Source organism: Abramis brama (assembly GCF_963993115.1).
Source record: "Abramis brama genome assembly, chromosome: 11".
Taxonomy (NCBI): Eukaryota; Metazoa; Chordata; class Actinopteri; order Cypriniformes; family Leuciscidae; genus Abramis; species Abramis brama.
This window is the reverse complement of record NC_139973.1, coordinates 14,428,708-14,448,824: the sequence shown is the minus strand read 5'-3', so window position 1 is coordinate 14,448,824 and position 20,117 is coordinate 14,428,708. Positions and strand designations below refer to the sequence as shown.

Below are 20,117 nucleotides of genomic sequence, written 5' to 3'. Positions count from 1 at the left end.
TATAAATTAATATAATTTTATTACAGTTTATAAGTGGTAGGCCTATATATAAGACATATTAAACATTAAATGGCATTCACATTATTCTAAACTAATGCAGTGTTAATAGGCTTCTTTTGTGTGTCTTGTCACCTGAAAGTAGTTGAAGTTACGTCACACCGCTTCTATCTACACTGCAATCGAGCGACGCGTCAAAACTTGAACAGCGTTGGTTAACTATAATGGCAGGGTTCTGGTTTGGACGCGTCGCGTCTCTCACAGTACAGCACAGCAACAAGCTCAAGCTGCACAACCGGTTAGACGCCTCTAAACCCGGAAGATGCGTGTATAAGGGATGGGGAGATCTCGCTTCATTTCGAGTGATTAAACTTTACCAGAATTGACGAAACTTAAGCACCTGTCAGTTACTTCTTGTCATACAACAGCTTTGATAACGATGGCAGCGTCCGCGATCTTCATCCTGGACTTGAAAGGCAAGGTAAGAGCGCGTGCACCTGTCGTAGGAAGGTCGAACAGTTCATACTCTCAGGATAGACTGTTTCAGTTTATTTGAAACCTACATAGCTACAGATAATCGAGGATTAAAGATCAATTGCAAAAGTAAATTCTATGTACTTACTCACTTCAAGGTTTCTAAAACAACTAATGATGTCAAAATGCCACAAGACCGAGACACTCCACATCATCACCTTTAAAGTGACCAGCACTTTCACTAAAGGAAGTTGCACGGTTCATGTTTTACATATTGTATGTTTCTATATATAAATGCTGTTGCAATAACAAAATATAGGCTCAGGACTGCTTACAGTTTTATTTTTATTTTGTACAGTGCTATAGTATTTTTTTAATCCAAAAAATTACAGTATGCCTGATAGGCTACATATCACCACAATACCGTTGGAAGTTTCACAATGACAACTGCCTCTCCTTGGACTTTAAAAATGACTGACATTAATGACCAAATTTAACACTCTTATGGAAATATGATAATATTTTGTAATTATCATTTAAATCTGACTAATTTTTGAATTGTTTGTCATAAATAAACATCTCATGAACGTGTTATGGGGTTTCAAATCAAAATATGACTTTCTGTTACGAAACAAGACATCGATTTCATACATGTACACTGTAGTGGACACCAAGACTTAAATCATGTTTATCAGGCATTTTGGGAGACACAACAAGTGAATAGGGAATGAAATTCTATTTCAGATATTATTATTAAAATCTTGCCAATTACTGTTCCCAGTATTACGCTTCTTTTTTTCATTACATGTTGCTCCAAGAACACATTAATATGCAGATGATCTGTAGCCTATATCATTCCGTTATATCTTTCTTAACATAGTTGAGAATCATCTTTATATAAAGTTTGGTATATAAAAAATCCTCTAAACCTAAAAATTGATTGCTGATTTAAAAAATATAGCATTGTTTTTGCCTATTTATGTCTTTTTATTTAAAGAAAATTAGTCCTGGTGTCCTCTACAGAGGACATAGCATAACATATGAATAAAATATCTTAATATTTAATATATATATATATATATATATATATATATATGTTTATATTATATAAAGACAATATAAAGATGTTTATATAGACAGAGAAGCTCAGAACACATTAGTTTGTAATGGGTGGATAGGAGTGTTTCCATGAAAACGGATCCTCAGGGTCTCAGTGGAATGGATTACCTTCCAATATACCCCTGGATTTTGCCAGTGCTGATGAAAGCACTCTTGTCTGTGCCCTAGAGCAATCCAATATCTTCATCTGAAGGAATACCTTTACACCAGCCACATTAAAGTCAGATTTCTCTGATCCTTTATGTTTCACCCTACTATACTTTCAATGCACCTGTAAAGTGCAAAGTTTAAGCATTTGATTGCATCTTGGATATTGGTAACTCTTATTGATTGAGCTGTTAACATTTTCTCAGGCTGGTTTGAGTCTATGCAAATAAACCTTGTGCTGTAAGTGTCCTTTTGGCCTTTATTACAAGTGTCTACTTTTAAGGATATAAGGAATCCACTTTGTGTGATGACTGGTGCCGAAATATCTTAAAAAAAATAAATAAATCAGAACAAAACCAAACACAAAATCCATGTCTAGTTTCCCCCTAAAATGGATTGATGGGGGTCTTCAAGGAGCAGAATTGGGATACTTTTGACATTCTTCTGCTTTCAACTTTGTTTCCATCTCTAAGGTGCTCATATGCCGGAACTACATGGGCAACATAGACGCCAATGAGATTGACCACTTCATGCCCATAATGATGAAGAGAGAGGATGATGCAGATTTGTCACCAGTGGTTATTCATGGCTCCACCCACTTCCTCTGGATCAAGCACAGCAACCTGTACTGTATCCTCCATATGCTTGTAAATGTAAAAATATAATCTTCCACTTCTTTTGTGAATATTTGTCCTACTGTTGTACAGTAATAGCTCTGCAAATTTTTAGCATATTAACCACTTAACAGATTTTACTCAGTGGTTGCAGTAACAAAGAAAAATACCAATGCTGCTCTTGTATACTCTTTCCTGTACAAATTAGTTGAGGTAAGTGAGTTTTATATCTATCAACATTACAACGCCTTCAATAAAACCTTGCACAGCACAATCTTGTTGACTGTGTAAACATCAATACCCTAAAAAAACTGCTGTAGCACAATTCCTCACTATAATATATCCTTACCAAATATACGTGCATTTATAGTAATCTTGCTTTGACCATTTGTTTGCAGGTGTTCATTGAATATTTCAAGTCACTGGAAGAAGAGAGCATTCGAGACAATTTTGTGACAGTATATGAGCTAATGGATGAAGTCATGGACTTTGGATTCCCTCAGACCACTGACAGCAAGATCTTACTCGAGTAAGTTTTGACAGACTCACCATTCAACCATCACTCCTCAGAGAACACTATTCATCCTTCACTAAACAGTGCTATGAGGGATCACCATTCATTATTCAAGCTCAGTGCTATTCATAAGTCACTGTATATGCTTTGTGCAGAGAGCACAGTTTGACAAAATGCAGTAAATAGTTTTTTTTATATTACACAGAGAGATGATTCGACCAGAGAAATGGAATGTAGTATGTAAGCATAAAGAGACATTTTTAAAAGTTGCCATAAAATGAAAATTCATCTATTTTCTAAAACAATGTTATTGGTCTTATTGTGAACAATTCATACATGCATATGTTACATTTTGAAATATCATAATTTGAGCTCCCAGTGGAACGACAGACTTCTCTCTGTTTCAAAACGGAAGAAAAGATCTATCGCGACTTCCTATTTAATCATGACTTCTTCCCGGTGGTTTATCTATTTAGAAGTTCAAAGGTGAACTATGCAGGTTTTTTAAGCTTAATTTACCTTAACTGAACAGCTTCGGAGTCATTGGAATGGTTATATGACTTTTTTCGGGTTGAATGTTGCTCGCACCCCCCTAGTGCCGTTGAGTGGAAAAACCACCCTTGCAACTTTCCGTGCGTTTGTCGGCTTCTTTGAAAACAAATGCACATGACCAGAGGGTGAAGATGGGACGGGGGAGAGGTGCCAACGAGTTTTGATGACAGTGTTGTCAAATATCTATTCCGAAGCTGTAGGGGGAGCTCTATAGAGAAACCCGCGAGCAAAAAGTGAGAAAACAGCGAAGAAATTGCCAAAACTGCATAGCGCCGCTTTAAAGAATATTCAAAATGCAAAATGTGAGCTTGTTTAGCTTATTAAAAATGTTATTAAAACAAGCTGCTTTATCGAGAAGGTCGCCCCCGTCATGGGTGCTGCTGACATGTTAATATCACATGACCAGCCGTGTTATAGAAGTGACCATGTTACTAATTCTAACAATAATAGTATATTTACTTTTATAGCATTTTTAGCTGACATTTGGGCATTTTAAAAATAATAAACATAAAAGTAGATCATGCTAAATAAACAATATAACAAGAAAACACAATATACATTTTCTTGTCCAGCAAATGATAAAAAGGCTAAAGAACAAACCAAAAAACATAGTATATATAATTTGTTTGTCAGATCCTTGTAAACATCTTTCAGGTTTATAAGTGCTTATCAGTTTTTTGGCTTTGCAAGCAACCACTTAGCGGATAGCTAATTATTGCTAGGTCTCACTGACAGCAACACAATACCCTGTCAGCTGGAGACACTTGAGGTTTGAGCACACTCACATACACATCTACAGTTCTCAGACCTTGTTCTAAAAACAACACTGATGTAGAATCGATTTGGAATGAATGAGGAAACCAATGAATTGAATATTTAGTGGTTTGTTTTGGTGTTTTAAATAGGATGCTAATGTTCATCAGGGGTGATTGAACACTCACTCTAATGTTAGTGTTCACACTGAATTCTTTTTGCATACGGGATTTTCATGTGTGAGGTGATGGATTTGTGGTAAAGAAAACATTACAGTTATATAAGTGATAAAAAAAAAGACAAACAAGGTCAGGTGTTTTTCGGTCTGTCTGTCCCTAGGGGCAGCCATGTTCTTCTCATGAGTCCTTGAGAACACCAGAGGTCTGTTTACATACCTACTGAAGTTACTTGCTTCACTGACTCCTTTTAATTGAAATCTAATTAGATCTGTAAAGTTAAGTCTGTGACAGATGACAGATTGACGTGGGCTGATACAATAATTAATCTGCATAATATAAGATAATAATATAAATATATATATGCTGACTGTCGTTTTCTTGGTCACTGTTAATGTTACCATGACCTAATGGCCTTTTTTCACTTCCACGACAGGTACATCACCCAACAGGGACATAAGCTGGAGGTGGGAGCGCCACGGCCCCCAGCTACAGTAACAAATGCTGTGTCTTGGAGGTCAGAGGGCATCAAATACAGGAAAAATGAAGTCTTCATGGATGTCATTGAGTCTGTTAACCTATTGGTGAGCTGATTTCATTTTACTGTTGGGACAACGTTCCTCAGTCAACCAATCAGTCTTTAGGGTGTGGTTTAGGGATGAGGCTTCAACACTACTCTTTTTAACCTATGATTTCCATATGACTTTAGGGATGTTTAATGGATAGGGTTGGGAAGAGGGACTATGTCGTTCCAGGACTAGCAAAAGATTCAGGAAAACATTCTAATTGATAAAATTACAGTCATCGTAGATTCTGCTCATATTCATTTTAAACATTATATTGATAATGCGTGGGTACAAGTAATTACTCTTGTCCCATTAGTCCTTATCAAATTTCAACGGGTGAAATTTGTTCGTACACTACCGTTCAAAAGTTTTGGGTCAATAATTATTTTTATTTTTTTCAATTTAAAACAAAAGGTGTTCTTTTGAACTTTCTATTCATGAAAGAATCCTGAGAAGATGTATCACAGTTTCCACATCCAAAAATAATAATATCCAAAAATATTAAACAGCCTATTTGTTTTCAACATTGATAATAATTAATTTCAACATTGATAATAATAATAATGTTTTTGAGCCAAATCAGCATGATTTCTGAAGGATCATGTGACATTAAAGATATTTAATAAATTAAAATTTAAAAAATATTAAAATAGAAAACAGGTATTTTAAATTGTAATAGTATTTCACAAAATTACTTTTACTGTTTTTTTATCAAATAAATGCAATGATACTAAATACTATAGCATAACATGCATTATTTATTTGAAAAAGTAACTTGTTTTATAGTGAAAATATAAAAATGAGCACAAAAAATCACAGCTTTCCACATACTGGATCGGTTTTGCTTATTTAGTACAGACATCAAACAGCCCACGCTATCGCTCCATCTTCCTACTGTACCTCAGCCAACCTCCTTCATGTTTTCAGGGTCAAGGGTCAAGTCTCCAGACTTCCTTAGATTGAGAGAAGGAGGAAACAGCTGCCGTCTTAAAGTTCTTGTTGCCTTTATTTTCTGCTCCTTAACTCTCAGCCCCCCCCAACTGGACTGGCTTTTGATGGATTCATTAGCGCTTTTCAGAGTCAGGGTCTAACTCTGGCAGACAGTAGCTCTGAGCAGCACCTCTCTTCTGATTAAGAGCTAAATCACGTCTCATTGCTTTCTAATTCTGCATTGCTATTCATCCGTGCAGCTTTCTCGCTCTGGCTTTTTCTGGCTCTTGTATCTGAGAGCCCTCAGAGGTATTGACTCGATGTTGACTTTTTTAGGTTTAGATCTATCTTCATAGTCCAGCTTGTATGCTTTTAATATTTTAGCATAACATAATATATTACATTCTCATATTCGTAGTTATCACAGCATACATCAACCCTCTCTTTGCAAACGCATTATAGCACAAATCACACGGTTACTGCCTTGCCCGACAGAGCGTAATAAATTGTAGATGGCAGTAATGGTGATGATGCAATATCACACCTTGCCACTCTTGATTGTGCTTTACATTTGTCTTCTCTGTTTTATTTGTTATAGGTCAGTGCTACAGGCAGTGTTCTACGAAGCGAGATTTTGGGCTGCATCAAACTCAAAGTCGTTCTGACAGGCATGCCTGAGTTAAGACTTGGACTCAATGACAAAGTTCTGTTCGAGACCACCGGCCGTGAGTATACACACAACTATCAGTAAACTGAAATGCATATTTTTTCGATGTAAAAATGCAATGATAAGTAAGCTATTTGTAGACTGATTCCCGCTCTGTGGCAGTAGCAACATTGGCTCAACCAATGGCATAAGTGTGGGGCGTGAAACAAAAAAATGTTCAATCATTATTTTTGCAGTTCCTTTTGGAGACACAAATGGCGACCAAAGTAACACATTTCAGCCTTTTTTAGTAATGCAGAAAGTGACCTAATTCCCAGGGCTGATAGTCAAGCAGTCAATTGATTGTCTTAACCTATTTTATAGTAAGTGTCTCTCTCATTTGCACTTGTTAGGTGAATTCCATTCATCTGATTCTCTTGGTTAATCTCCACCCCAGGCTAACCCAGCGGGGTGTTAGTTTCACAGTAGACCAGGATTCAGTTCTGCATTCTGCATGTGCTCTGTAAATGCAACTATGCATTCTAGAACATGAGCACTCCAGATTTACTATCCAACAGAAAGGAAATCTCTATCAAATTGAGCAATGATATTCTGTTCAATTAAAGGTACACAATGTAACTTTTGGCCCTCTAGCGGTTAAAATACAAAACTGCATGCATTTTGCGGAAGAACATTGTTTTTGTTGTGATTCAGATCTGCGTGACTGTGCGGATGAATATGGTTATCATACTACTTATAAAACATTCACTTCTAGATATAATTAGTTTAGATGGAAAGGATCTCAAGCTGACTAGATGAAGATGTTATTGTAGCCATATCCATTAAAAGACTGTTTAATTCCTTACTCGTCTGTTGAGCAACAAAACCGTTCTCTCCATCAACGTCCAACGTCATCAAACGCTTTTACAACATTTCAAATCACTTAGGTCTTGCCATCTTCGAAAAGCCAAGCCACTGTTGGTTCTCATTTTCTCATTTTATTATGAGCTGTCACATTCTTTTTTTGCCAGCAGACTCTCCTCTTTTCGACTTTTGTTTTGTTTATTTTTTTAAAACAGGTGATTCCACGGAGGTTCAAGATTTAGTGTGCTCCTTGTCAACCTTTCTCACTTGTGACAACTAACATATGCCACTCCCATATGCGTCAAAGTAGCCAGAGCAGCTTTTCTCTATTTACGGATATGACGAGACACGCACGGACGAGTGAAACAAGTTCGCAATTTCGTGTGAAAAGCATCCCACTCAGTCTAAAATATAAACACTTATAACAGACTCAACGTGAATCAGGGTACGACTAAGACACGTTCTGGAAGAAGGATTGATGGTGTATTGACTTGTAATTTAAATTTTAAGTTTTAACAAAACAAAACAAAAATGTTACATAGTGCCTCTTTAATATCTGATGCATTTTAGATGCATTTATCAACCAAGCTGTGCTGCAGCTTGCCGACATTTCATAGACATTTCAAGTCACATATTAATTTTACTTCTACAGGAAACTGTTTTATCAGATATGGTTTCAGGGAAGAGCAATCAACCTACTTGTTTCCTGTACACTTCCCACTATGAAGTTGCACTGTGGCACAAACTATTGTAAACATAGCTGAAGGTAACGGCGCCATTCTGTTCTTGCAGTTTAAGTCCTAATATATGGCAAGCCGTTTTGACTTTTATTCATTCCCACAAAATGAATTCTTGATATCAACAATAAAATTTTCTTAAAAAGAATCTCTACTTTTCTTAAAAAGAATCGCTACTTTCTTAAAATGAATTGCTACTTTTCTAAAAAAAAAAAAAGAATCGCTACTTTCTAAAAATGAATCGATACTTTTCCTTAAGTGAATCGATACTTTTCTTAAAAAGAATTGGTACTTTCCTTAAAAAGAATCTGTACTTTTCTTAAAAAGAATCGCTACTTTCTTAAAGTGAATCGCTACTTTTCTTAAAAAGAATCGCTACTTTTCTTAAAGTGAATCGATACTTTTCTTAAAAAGAATCGATACTTTCCTTAAATTGATTCAATACTTTTCTATGAATCGCTAATTTCCCTAAAGTGAATCGCTAATTTCCTTAAAATGAATCGCTACTTTTTTAAAAGTGAATCGATACTTTTCTTAAATAGAATTGATACTTTTCTAAAAAAGAATCGCTACTTTTCTTAAAATTAATCGCTACTTTCCCTAAAGTGAATTTATATTTTTCTAAATACAAATCGCTACTTTTATTAAAGTGAATCGCTACTTTCTTAAAGTGAATCGCTAATTTCCCTAAAGTGAATCGCTAATTTCCTTAAAAAGAATCGCTACTTTTCTTAAAGCGAATCGATACTTTTCTTAAAAAGAATTGATACTTTTCTAAAAAATAATTGATACTTTCCCTAAAGTGAATTGATATTTTTCTAAAAACAAATCGCTACTTTTCTTAAAAAGAATCGCTACTTTCTTAAAGTGAATCGCTAATTTCCCTAAAGTGAATCGCTAATTTCCTTAAAAATAATTGCTACTTTTCTTAAAGTGAATCGATACTTTTCTTAAAAAGAATCGATACTTTCCTTAAATTGATTCAATACTTTTCTATGAATCGCTAATTTCCCTAAAGTGAATCGCTAATTTCCTTAAAAAGAATCGATACTTTTCTTAAAGTGAATCGATACTTTTCTTAAATAGAATTGATACTTTTCTAAAAAATAATTACTACTTTCCCTAAAGTGAATTGATATTTTTCTTAAAAAGAATCAATACTTTCCTTAAATTGATTCGATACTTTTCTAAGAATCGCTACTTTCTTAAAATGAATCGCTACTTTTCAAAAAAATAATTACTACTTTTCTTAAAAAGAATCGCTACTTTCTAAAAATGAATCAATACTTTTCTTAAAAAGAATTTCTACTTTACTTAAAGTGAATCGCTAATTTCCCTAAAGTGAATCGCTAATTTACTTAAAGTGAATCAATACTTTTCTTAAAATGAATCAATACTTTTCTTAAAAAGAACCAATACTTTCCTTAAATTGATTCGATACTTTTCTTAAAATGAATCGATACTTTTCTAAAAAAGAATTGCTACTCTCTTAATGTGAATCAATAACTTTATTCAAAACTAATAGCTACATCCATCACTAATAGCTACTTTTCCTAAAAGAATCGCTACTTTTCTTTAAAAAGAATCGCTACTTTTCTTAAAATAAATCGATGCTTTTCTTAAAATAAATCGATGCTTTTCTTAAAATAAATCTATAATAGATTTATTTTTTATTTTTCTTTTTCTTTATTTTAAGCTTTTCTTAAAAAGAATCGATTCTTTTCCTAAAATGAATCAATTTTCTTAACCCTGAGTGTAATGAGTGCTGTTTTTGTCCTCATGTTACTGTTTATGTCAGTCAGTAATTTGGGGAGTTTTCCACTGTCGAACACAAACTCAACAACAGCTGGTCTCACTGTACTGTACGTGCATCAAGGACTAAGAAAGGGGATAATTTTCAAGCCTTGTATAGTTGTCTCTTCCACTCATGATGCACAGATACATAAAACAAACAAGCTGGGCAATACCAAATCAGTAGCCAGGCCACCGGGATTTCACTTTTCCTGGCTACTCTGAGACTGCCTTATATATTTAGCACAGTTAATATATTAATAATAAAACTGATGGCACTTAAGGTGAAAAAGGTCGTCCTCTGTGTTGAGTCTTTTAAACTACTCCTCAATGTGCATGCAGTGTAAATAAAGTTACATCAATGAAATGATAGCAGTCCGCGACCACACCCCCATGCTAATGGTACAGCCCACAGTACAAATTACAAGACAAATTTTTTTTAAATATATAATCGGCTAGATTTCATTTATTCAAATGATTGTTTCTGAAGTCACAATTTAGCAAAAGTTAAAAAAAAATTTTTTTTAAATTAACTGGTTTAAATTTTTCATTTTTGCATTTGCATTGTATTGTCTGAAACCTATATTGTGAAGCGTTACACAGACCGTAAATATAGCTCAAGGTAAATGTGCCATTCTGTTCTTGCAGTTTAAGTCCTAATATATGGCAAGCCGTTTTGACTTTTATTCATTCCCACGATATGAATTCTTGAAATCAACAATTAAATTTTCACTAATTTTTTATATCAGGAATTAGATTTATAAATGTAAATGTAAATCCTGATATCAAAAATTGCCATTGTTACTAGTATAAATCTAATTCCTGGAATCAAGAATTAGCATTTTAACTAGTGAAAATTGAATTGTTAATATCAAGAATTCATATCCTGGGAATGAATAAAAGTAAAAACGGCTTGCCATACTAATATGAACCCAGAAATATCGCTCCTCAGCTTAGCAGTAGAATGAAAATTAGACAAGTGAAACACTGCTCTCTAGAGGCTCAACCTTGAAAATTCTATTTTTTAATTGTGAAGGTTAAAATATAGGACATTGTCTTCTTTGTAATAATGTTGATATGAAATGATTCTGTAATTACACACATTTTCACATTATAATTTATTGATTTACTTACCAATAGTATTTATTTATTGCTTTTAGCTATTTTAAAGGAAAAACATTACAAATTATATTTAGGATTATATTTTGAGGAACATTTTTATTTGATTTGTAAAAAGTGGTTTGTCTTTCTTTTGCTTTAATGACAGCTGCTCTCTACCTAATTTGAACTTGACAAGTTTATGTAAAACCTAATGATAATGTTATCCAGCATGATTTGACAATATCAAGTAGGGATGTCCCGATCAGGTTTTTTTGCCCTCGAGTCCGAGTCCGAGTCATTTGATTTTAAGTATCTGCCGATACCGAGTCCCGATCCGATACTTCTATAATGCAAAAAAAAAAAAAAAAGAATAAAGAAGAGCGAAAAAAACAGATCCAGGATGTTCCTTATTTTTTATTTAATTCACCTTATTTTAACATTCAACAACTCTGTTAACAAACAGAGCACTTCTGTGAGGTAGCTTGAACAATCAAGTAATAAATAAATTCTTCACTTTTGGACTTTAGTGCAACAGTAAATATTAAAAAAAGTCTAATATATAAACAAATAGCACCTCAACTTAAAATATCCGGTAGGCATGTAAACAAATAAAAAATAAAAGTGCCACAGTGTTTGCAAAGCCAGTAATGTGCTTTTAGGAACTGCACTCCTAACTCTTACGCCGGTTTCACACTGCACTGTTAGCAGAGCGTGCAGCGCGTATTTTTTTCGCCGCCCATGTTAACAGATTAAACCAGGCTTTAGAGCATTCACACCGCACGCAGAGGCGGCGCGGCAGTGCGTAGCAGAGCAGAGCAGGAGTGCCGTGATCGTTTCGGCGCCGAGTCTATTTTTGCTGCGCCGCTTTTGCTGAATTAAAGTGACAATACATTGATCATGGCCAAAATACACCGCAGTTTTATCCAAAAAGTGCATTGATGATATCTATTGTGTTTTAAACAGTCAATCAAATGACCAACAGCAATTTAAAAAGAAAACAAATGTCCAAAAACAAACTTGTTGCCATAACAATAAAAACAAAGATGAACCAAAAGTTATATAAATGAAATTATTAATAAAATAAGCTTCTTGACAAGTCTTTTCTCTTAAATGTATTTGAAAACGAAAAAAAGCAATGCCAACTTATCCATTATAGACTCTGTCTGTACACAACCCGCGGTTCAGCCGCGCGTGACAAACGCTGCCAGTATGAAAGCAAAACGCGCGTGTCCTGCTCCTGCTCAACATATGCACTGCTCCTGCGCTGCTTACACTCTAATAACGCGTGCAGTGTGAAACCGCCGTAACTCTGTGTCACCGCATAATAGAGGTGTTAAAAAATAATGAGAATATAAATACATATATATCCGAGTCCTGATCGGGAGGTAACGTCCGATTCCGATCGAGTCTGAAAACACGCGATCGGGCCCGATTTCCGATCACGTGATCGGATCGGGACATCCCTAATATCAAGTGTATTGTGCTTTGATGGAAGCAAGAAAAATGTTACATTTTGTACATAGTTCAATCCATCCGTCCTCCAAACCCCTTGTTCTCTGTAGGGTCGCAGACATGCTGGAGCCTATATATATTTTATAAATGTTATATTTTATGTTCTAATTATACTAATATTATATAGAACATTATCTTCAGAGCAGTTTTACTGTCACATCAAAAGATGTGTTCCTAAAAGTGTACCTCTGGTTCTGAACACCAATCACTTTCTCTGAAGCTTCTGCCTGTGGACCCTGGGGAGCCAATCAGAGAGCTAAAAGAGAGCATCCTAACCCCTTCCCGACCTTTAGTCCCTGCGGTTGATGTCATCATTAGGTGCTTCAGCGGCTCCCAGCACGTCTCATCTGCGGCAGAGGACACAGACACCCAAAGCTTCTGATCTGACCTCTGAGTTCCAGCTCAAACCTCTGAGAGCTCTTTCATGTTCCACTGTAAATGTCACTCCTGGATAGAGCGGAATACATTCATAAATATAAAGAGAGGCTCACGCGCACACACATTCCTGCTGTGAGAGTGCTGGTGAAATCCCACAGCTCTGTGGTATTAGTGAGTTTTGGGGCTCAGAGGCCCTGACTCATTAAGAAGCTCTTCTGTAGTCACTGGCTTTCTCTTTGCTGAGGTCAAACAAATAAACTACCTTCACACTTACCTGGGTGCACAAATGTGCTTTTGTTTGCAATATCCAGGAAACACATTAGAACGCTCTGTGTGTGAATATGGTGCGTGCGTGTGCAGCTTTTTTTTTGATTAACTAGCTTTGCACAAATTATAATCATCAGCAACCACTTTTCTTATATTAGAATTCACCCTGCTCTTTCTCTGACCTCTGTTTCTCTTTTTCTCAGGAGAGAAGAGCAAGTCTGTGGAGATGGAAGATGTGAAATTTCATCAGTGTGTGCGTCTCTCTCGATTCGAGAACGACCGGACTATCTCTTTCATCCCACCGGATGGAGAATCCGAACTCATGTCTTACAGACTCAACACCACGGTCAGTGCTGTATCTACACTAGTCTCTGATCAATGAGTTTAGATATGTCTTGTCAAAGATAGATATTGTCATAATAATGTTTAATAATTTAGAATGTTAAAGTTTATCACGTGATTAATGCATGTGTGAATGCATTATAGTTTTTTTGTGCCGTTGTAATGATGAGGTCTCAGAGAGCTTTATTTAAATAAAAACATACAAGAATCAAAGAACGCGAATATGATGAGAAAACAAGAAAGGAACTTCAAAGCAAAACCCATACAAAGAATTTGAAATTAAAAGAATTTGAACTTGAAAGACCAAAACAAAAACATGAAACAAAGCTTATGTTTGGAATAGCATACATGTAGGCTACTAGCATACTACTCTTATTATTTCTGCAGTATATGCCATGTAAAGCATTCAAATTCTATCTACTTCCAGTGTGAGCAATAAACTGCAAGTAGTTACACTACTTTTTTTGACTCATAATTTGCTCATTGTTTAAAGACATTTTTTTTGCAAAATTGCTTTCAAATATAAACGTTCGTTTTTTTATTTCAAAGATGATAATTGACAAGATACAGTTTATACATATAAACAAGATATACAAACATTACAAATTTTGGGGTCATTAAGATTTTTTGATGGTTTTGAAAGAAGTCTCTTACTCACCAGGGCTGCATTTATTTGACCGAAAATACAGTGAAAACTGTGAAATATTATTACAATTTAAAATAAGTGTTTTCCATTCGAATAAATTTTCATTTATTCTTGTGATGGCAAAGCTGAATTTTTATCAGCCATTGCGCCAGTGTCATTTAGAAATCATCAGGGATTAAAATTCTCCGTCGCTACGACGGATTTCCGCAGCAAGTCTATGACGGATTTCCGTCAATATGGTTCCAGTCTGTCCTTAATGTCTTAAATTCACTTTTCATAATTTTAAGGCCGTAAATAGGCTTTCATTTCTCAAATAGTGTAATAAATGTCTTAATTTTAATTAATAGTTTGAATAGGTCTTAAATTAAGGAAAGACGAGGTGTATTCACCCTGCTGGGGGGGATGTGATCAAAGCCTGGAGTGGAGCAAAAGCACGTTCCTCTCTCCACTCTAAGCATTCTGTAATCACTTCGCTGATGGTCCACTCCGGGTTTTCAATTACTGCTCACGGAAAGTGCATGTCAGGCTGCAGTTGAGCGCTGAGGTAGAGAACTATATTTCAGTTATCATGGACACACTTATAATGCAGGTAGGGCTGGGCGATATATCGATATAAAAAATATATCAATACATTTTTAAAATGCGATATGGAATTAGACCATATCACATATATGGAGTTCAAAGATCTGTGATCTTTGCTCCCCGCGCCCCCGCTCCTCCTATTCCACTCTGCGTGCGTGTTTAGAGCATGTTATGTTATGAGAGGCGAATCATGACTAACGTTACTTCAGAAAACCCAGCACAATAGGAACTACCAGGCAGTGACATAAGTATACTGAAATAAAGTTTTTCACCTCCGAAAAACGGACTTTCTTGTCCTGTCAGCCATTATACTGTTCTCGTAGCGCACACTCAATTGCACGCGCAAATCAGCGGCGCGCGCTGTATCGCCTCGCTGATCAAGCTAGTGCAAAAGAAACTACGAGCATGCAACGCCGTTACGTTGTAAATTACCCGAAATAAAAGGAATGCAGGGATGATTTTCATTCTATTCACCAGGAGGAGCAGTTTCCATGTTTCATTAACAGTTATTGTTAATATTGTGTATTCACCATCGTGTCGTTTCCATATTAACCCCAAAATGCCACTATTTTTCTTTGTATTATTTTTAAATGACTGTAGTGGCTCATACCAACATTGTATTAACAAAAACTAGTTTGGGACTGCTATTTAATAGCTTTAGCATAGGCCTAATGTTTATTTATTAGTACTAGTCTTTACTATTAGTCATATTCTTACAATTTATGTTAAGTAAAGGGGAAAAGTACTTGTGTGTGTTAACAAATTTTGTGTAAACATGTGTTATAATTTGCCTATATATAATATATATTTTCCCCTTTACTTAACGAAAGTTTAAGTAAAGGGGAAGGCTTAGCGAAATGGGGGGAGAATGGCAAGCCTTTTAGTTCGTGGACTAAAAAAATCTAACAGCCAGGTATGTGTCTTTGCACAGTATGTCACAGGAGACTTCAATATGGCAATAATGGTAAAAAAGTGCTAGGTCACCATCAATCAGAAGCTAGTCACAATGCTGCCTTTCGTGCTCTACAGTAGCCTACATGCTCCCTGCCTGGTTTTCATAGATTAAAATAGCTTTTAAAATACGCCTACTGGCAATATTAAAGCGGTTTAAAACATCTCCCCTTAAAACGCTATTGGTCTCGACTATGTAAAAAGTTAAAGGAATATGACTTGGCCTAAAAAAAAAATTTCAGTCTGAAGAATTTTTTACACTTTAATCCCTGAATCATCCTAATATGCTAATTTGGCGCTCAAGAAACATTTCTTATTGTTTTCAAAGTTGATGTTATGCTGTTGGAAAATATTACTGTATTGAATTTATTTAAGAAGATTACATGTCAAAAAGGCAAGTCAGTGGCTCAATAATTGTCAGCGGACTCACTGCTCTCCTGTCACTCCTCTTTCCTGACAGGTGAAGCCTCTGATATGGATTGAGAGCGTAATAGAGAAGTTCTCTCACAGTCGAGTAGAGATCAAGGTTAAGGTAGAGCTGCACACATATACACAATCTACACACTCTACTGATTCTTGCGTTGCCTCCTCTAGCACACTCCCTGGTTTCAGTAATTAGCTTTCAGGCTTCTGTCCTGAGGAATGGCTGAGTTTACCTGAGCTGTGTCCAAAGACTTGTCAGATTCTGACATAAACATGCTTTGTCCTATTGCCTTTGCCATACTGAAACTTTACTTTCTGAAAGTGTACTTTGGAAGTTTTACTTGGAAGGTGAAGTTGTGCTATAGTTCCTCCATCTGTTCTCCAGGCCCGCAGTCAGTTCAAGAGCCGCTCCACTGCCAACAATGTCTCCATCTTAGTTCCTGTTCCAAGTGACGCTGACTCCCCCAAATTTAAGACCACCACAGGCCAGGCTAAATGGGTTCCTGAGAAGAGTGCGGTAGAATGGAACATTAAGTCCTTCCCTGTAAGTACCATACATATGTTTTGCAGGATGTTGGTGTTGCTGCAAATCACTGCAAGTCATTTGATCTATTTTTTAGATAAAAAACAAACAAACAGATAATCCATCACCTCACATTTTTGCTGATTTCACAGAGAGTCTGTGTACTAAATGATTAAATGTAATGTATATGTCCTCTATAATCGAAGGCAAAAGCCCATAAAAACAATACAGAGTGAGAATGTATGCAAAATAAACAAAAATAAAGTGTTTGCCAAAGGAGCATGTATACAAAATATAAAAAATGTAATGCTTGCCAAAGACATCAAACATAGTACAAGCAAAAACATACTAAATTAATAATTTTGTGCCTTATCATTACCATTAGATAGTTGCAAAACCAGATTTTTCTCTAAGAAGACAGACATGTGGGACATTTAGGCAAGAATGTTTTTCAAATCCTGATCATGTCTTTGGTGTTTGAGGCTTTCAAGGCTATAAGTCAGTCCTGGAGTTTTGTGCTGTGGGAACGTTGAAAAGAGAGAGAAAAAAAATTGTATCAACCATGGCTCAGAAGACTCATTTAGAACCGAACTGTTAATTAGGACTTATTACTGAAGTGTTGATTTTTCCAATGTTAATTAGACAGTTAGATGTGTCAGAAACTAATGATGTGTCTTTACTCGTTGAAGGGTGGGAAAGAGTTCATGATGCGAGCTCATTTTGGACTGCCAAGTGTGGAAAGTAATGAACTCGAGGGCAAGCGACCAATCACAGTGAAGTTTGAGATTCCATATTTCACCGTGTCGGGCATTCAGGTGCAACACGCATTCACCTCACAAAATATTCTTTGATAATAGTCACTATGCGGTAGACTTAATTTTATTTACCAACACAGGTGCGATACTTAAAGATTATCGAGAAGAGTGGATACCAGGCATTACCGTGGGTGCGTTATATTACTCAGAGTGGAGGTGAGACACATTCAGAAATTCCCTCTCACACACACACACACACACACACACACACACACACACACACACCGTCATTAGCTTTCTCAAATATCATTCTGATATAAAGTTTACCTTCACCCTGCATTAAGAGTTCAGTGAACATGAGCCTTACTCTGTCTTCTGTCTCACACACACACACACACACACACACACAGTTTGAAATAGTGTAGACTATCAGTTTTCCATTTGCATCAGCGACACCAGAGGAGAGAGAGTCACTCTAATCCTTCAGCCCTCTTCACTTATTCATAAGAAATGCAGAGCAGACATCAAGCCACAATAGAATTCTTCAGATATATCCAAACACCCAAATGTCAATAACATATTCAAATGCTCTTGAATAAACTTTCATGTACTTGTTTTTATATTCAATTTATGAGTTGTGCTTTTCTGACTTTGCTTGAACATTTTTTAACAGATTATCAGCTGAGGACCAACTGAGAGAGGACAGTGCCTGTGTATGTTGTGTGTTCTATCTATCCTGTTTCATCAGCGAGACAACTACTGCCTTACACACAACAGTCAGACGGCGGTTCCCTCCCGATCGTTTTTGTCCGAGATCAGGTTTTACAAATTAAACAAGTCAGACCGCAAAGTTACTGAGAAAAACTATTGATTTTGGATTATAATCCAGAGGTCGCATTACAGAAGCATCCTAGAATCTACCTATATATGTTGTATTTAAAGAGATTTTTTCATATCGTTCCAAACCATGTATGTATTTCTTATATTTAAACGTAATAAACAGAATTTTTTTTTGTCCATATAATAAAAGTCAGTAGGGTCCAATGTTGTTCATATTTTGGACCCCATTGGCTTTCATTATAAACAAAAGCAGTTGAAAAAAATCACACAGGTTTAGGGTATTATCGTTAACTAAAATTAAAACCATAAAAAACTTATTTATATTTCAGCTAGTTGCAAAGGAAACATTTCTCATTTTCATTTAGTTTAAGTTGAAGTACCAGAATAATTAAAACTAAATAAACTTAAAACTAAATAAATTGAAAACTAAAACTTAATAGCATCCAAATAGACATACTTTAAATAAAAACACTCCCACTTTATATTGCGTGTCTTTAACCACTATGTACTAACATTTAAATGAATAATTTGATACAATGCACTTATTATGTACATAAATGTTTTACATTGTACTTATATTATTAATTACCTGCATGTAATTATATCTGTAATTGATTTCTGCAATTACATATAATTACACTGAGTTGAGTTAAGAACACAATGTAAAGAGTGACAAAAAAAACTAATAAAAATGACCAAAACAGAACAAAATGACTTCAACTTAAATGAAAATAAAAAACAGAAAACATAAAAATCAAATCAATTATACTAAAATATCACTGTACAGGTTCGGAACGACATGAGGGTGAGTAAATGATGACAGAATTTTAATTTTTTTGGGTAAGCTATCCCTTCAACTTGTTAGATGTTAACTTAAGCTGCTTATTTTCATTTCTGCTGTAGGTGGAGGGACTATCTCTCAGTGTGATATGATCTTATGTCTGTGGAGCTGTAAACACAACCACAGGCCCAATGAAATGAATACCTTGTACTCAAAATCAATGATTAATAAGGCTGCGTACCGTTAGGACAGCACAGTAACACTATATTTTCACCACAATGGCTCGTATCTTTATCTTTGGTTTAGGTTTGTTTGTGCTCACTCAAAATACCACAAATGGCTAGATACTTTTAAAGGTAAAATAAAAAGTTGAAATGCTTAATGACATTCCCATGAACCTATAACTCGGCTCCATGTTGATGCTGGATTAATCATGATTGTGTTTGTTTCTTTAATCCGCAGCAGTCAACACATCTGATCACACAAGATTTTTTTGTATGTCATTGTACGTGTTCACACTGGGAAAATCCTCCCTGATTTCCTTTCATTCGGTATGCATAGCACCAGTTGTTTTATCAGTGCGACGTGTGTATGTGTGTGTGTAATACTGTCTTCCACCTCTGCAGAGGCAACAGAATATATTATTTGTCACGTCAAAACAGCTTTCTCCCTTGTTTACATACCAAAGGTCAATGGCGTGACAATATCTGATAGTTATTTCACACTGAATCTGAAATATGTATTTTTGATCATTTTTGAACTTTTTTTGCTCAGTAGTTATACTATACTAAAGGTCATGTGAGAAAATAAATGGATTTTTGTTTTGGCAGGCATTTTTGTGATTATTTTCTGCACTGTGTGGAAAGGCTCATTTTTTGTTTATTCACCGATGGATATTCCAGCTATTGAAATAAATTGCTGTTTTATGCAGTGGTATGGGTGTTGTACGAATTGCTATTTTTGCACGCCTTATTTCTTATCAGTCTCAAAACATTACAAGCTGATAGATGGGTGACAATGGGTCACAAAGTCAGCTATTGTTTACATGGTGACTGAGCAGCTGCTGTACAATAGTTAGCTTGTTGTGGATAAGAACAGGCATTGCCCAACACGACCCAGCCACCCATGATTACGGT

The 20,117-nt window shown here is 35.6% G+C and overlaps 1 protein-coding gene across 1 annotated transcript; it reads left to right on the top strand.

The window, feature by feature from the left end:
* Positions 1 to 155: 155 nt before the first annotated feature.
* ap1m3 (adaptor related protein complex 1 subunit mu 3) lies at positions 156 to 19,814 on the top strand. The gene is made up of 12 exons (XM_084128190.1): positions 156 to 478; positions 2,211 to 2,367; positions 2,497 to 2,564; positions 2,750 to 2,880; positions 4,783 to 4,930; positions 6,441 to 6,567; positions 13,342 to 13,484; positions 16,120 to 16,191; positions 16,468 to 16,626; positions 17,295 to 17,420; positions 17,501 to 17,576; positions 18,034 to 19,814. Exons 1-12 carry the CDS (start codon positions 437 to 439, stop codon positions 18,054 to 18,056), a joined length of 1,272 nt encoding a protein of 423 aa, XP_083984316.1. The 5' UTR covers positions 156 to 436; the 3' UTR covers positions 18,057 to 19,814.
* Positions 19,815 to 20,117: the final 303 nt, after the last annotated feature.

Coding starts and splice junctions, on each gene's coding strand:
- ap1m3 (XM_084128190.1), top strand. CDS start 437: ATGGCAGCGTCCGCGATCTTCATCCTGGACTTGAAAGGCAAG. Junction 2,368..2,496: donor CAAGCACAGCAACCTGTACT/GTATCCTCCATA, acceptor GATTTTACTCAG/TGGTTGCAGTAACAAAGAAA. Junction 16,627..17,294: donor GGAACATTAAGTCCTTCCCT/GTAAGTACCATA, acceptor TACTCGTTGAAG/GGTGGGAAAGAGTTCATGAT.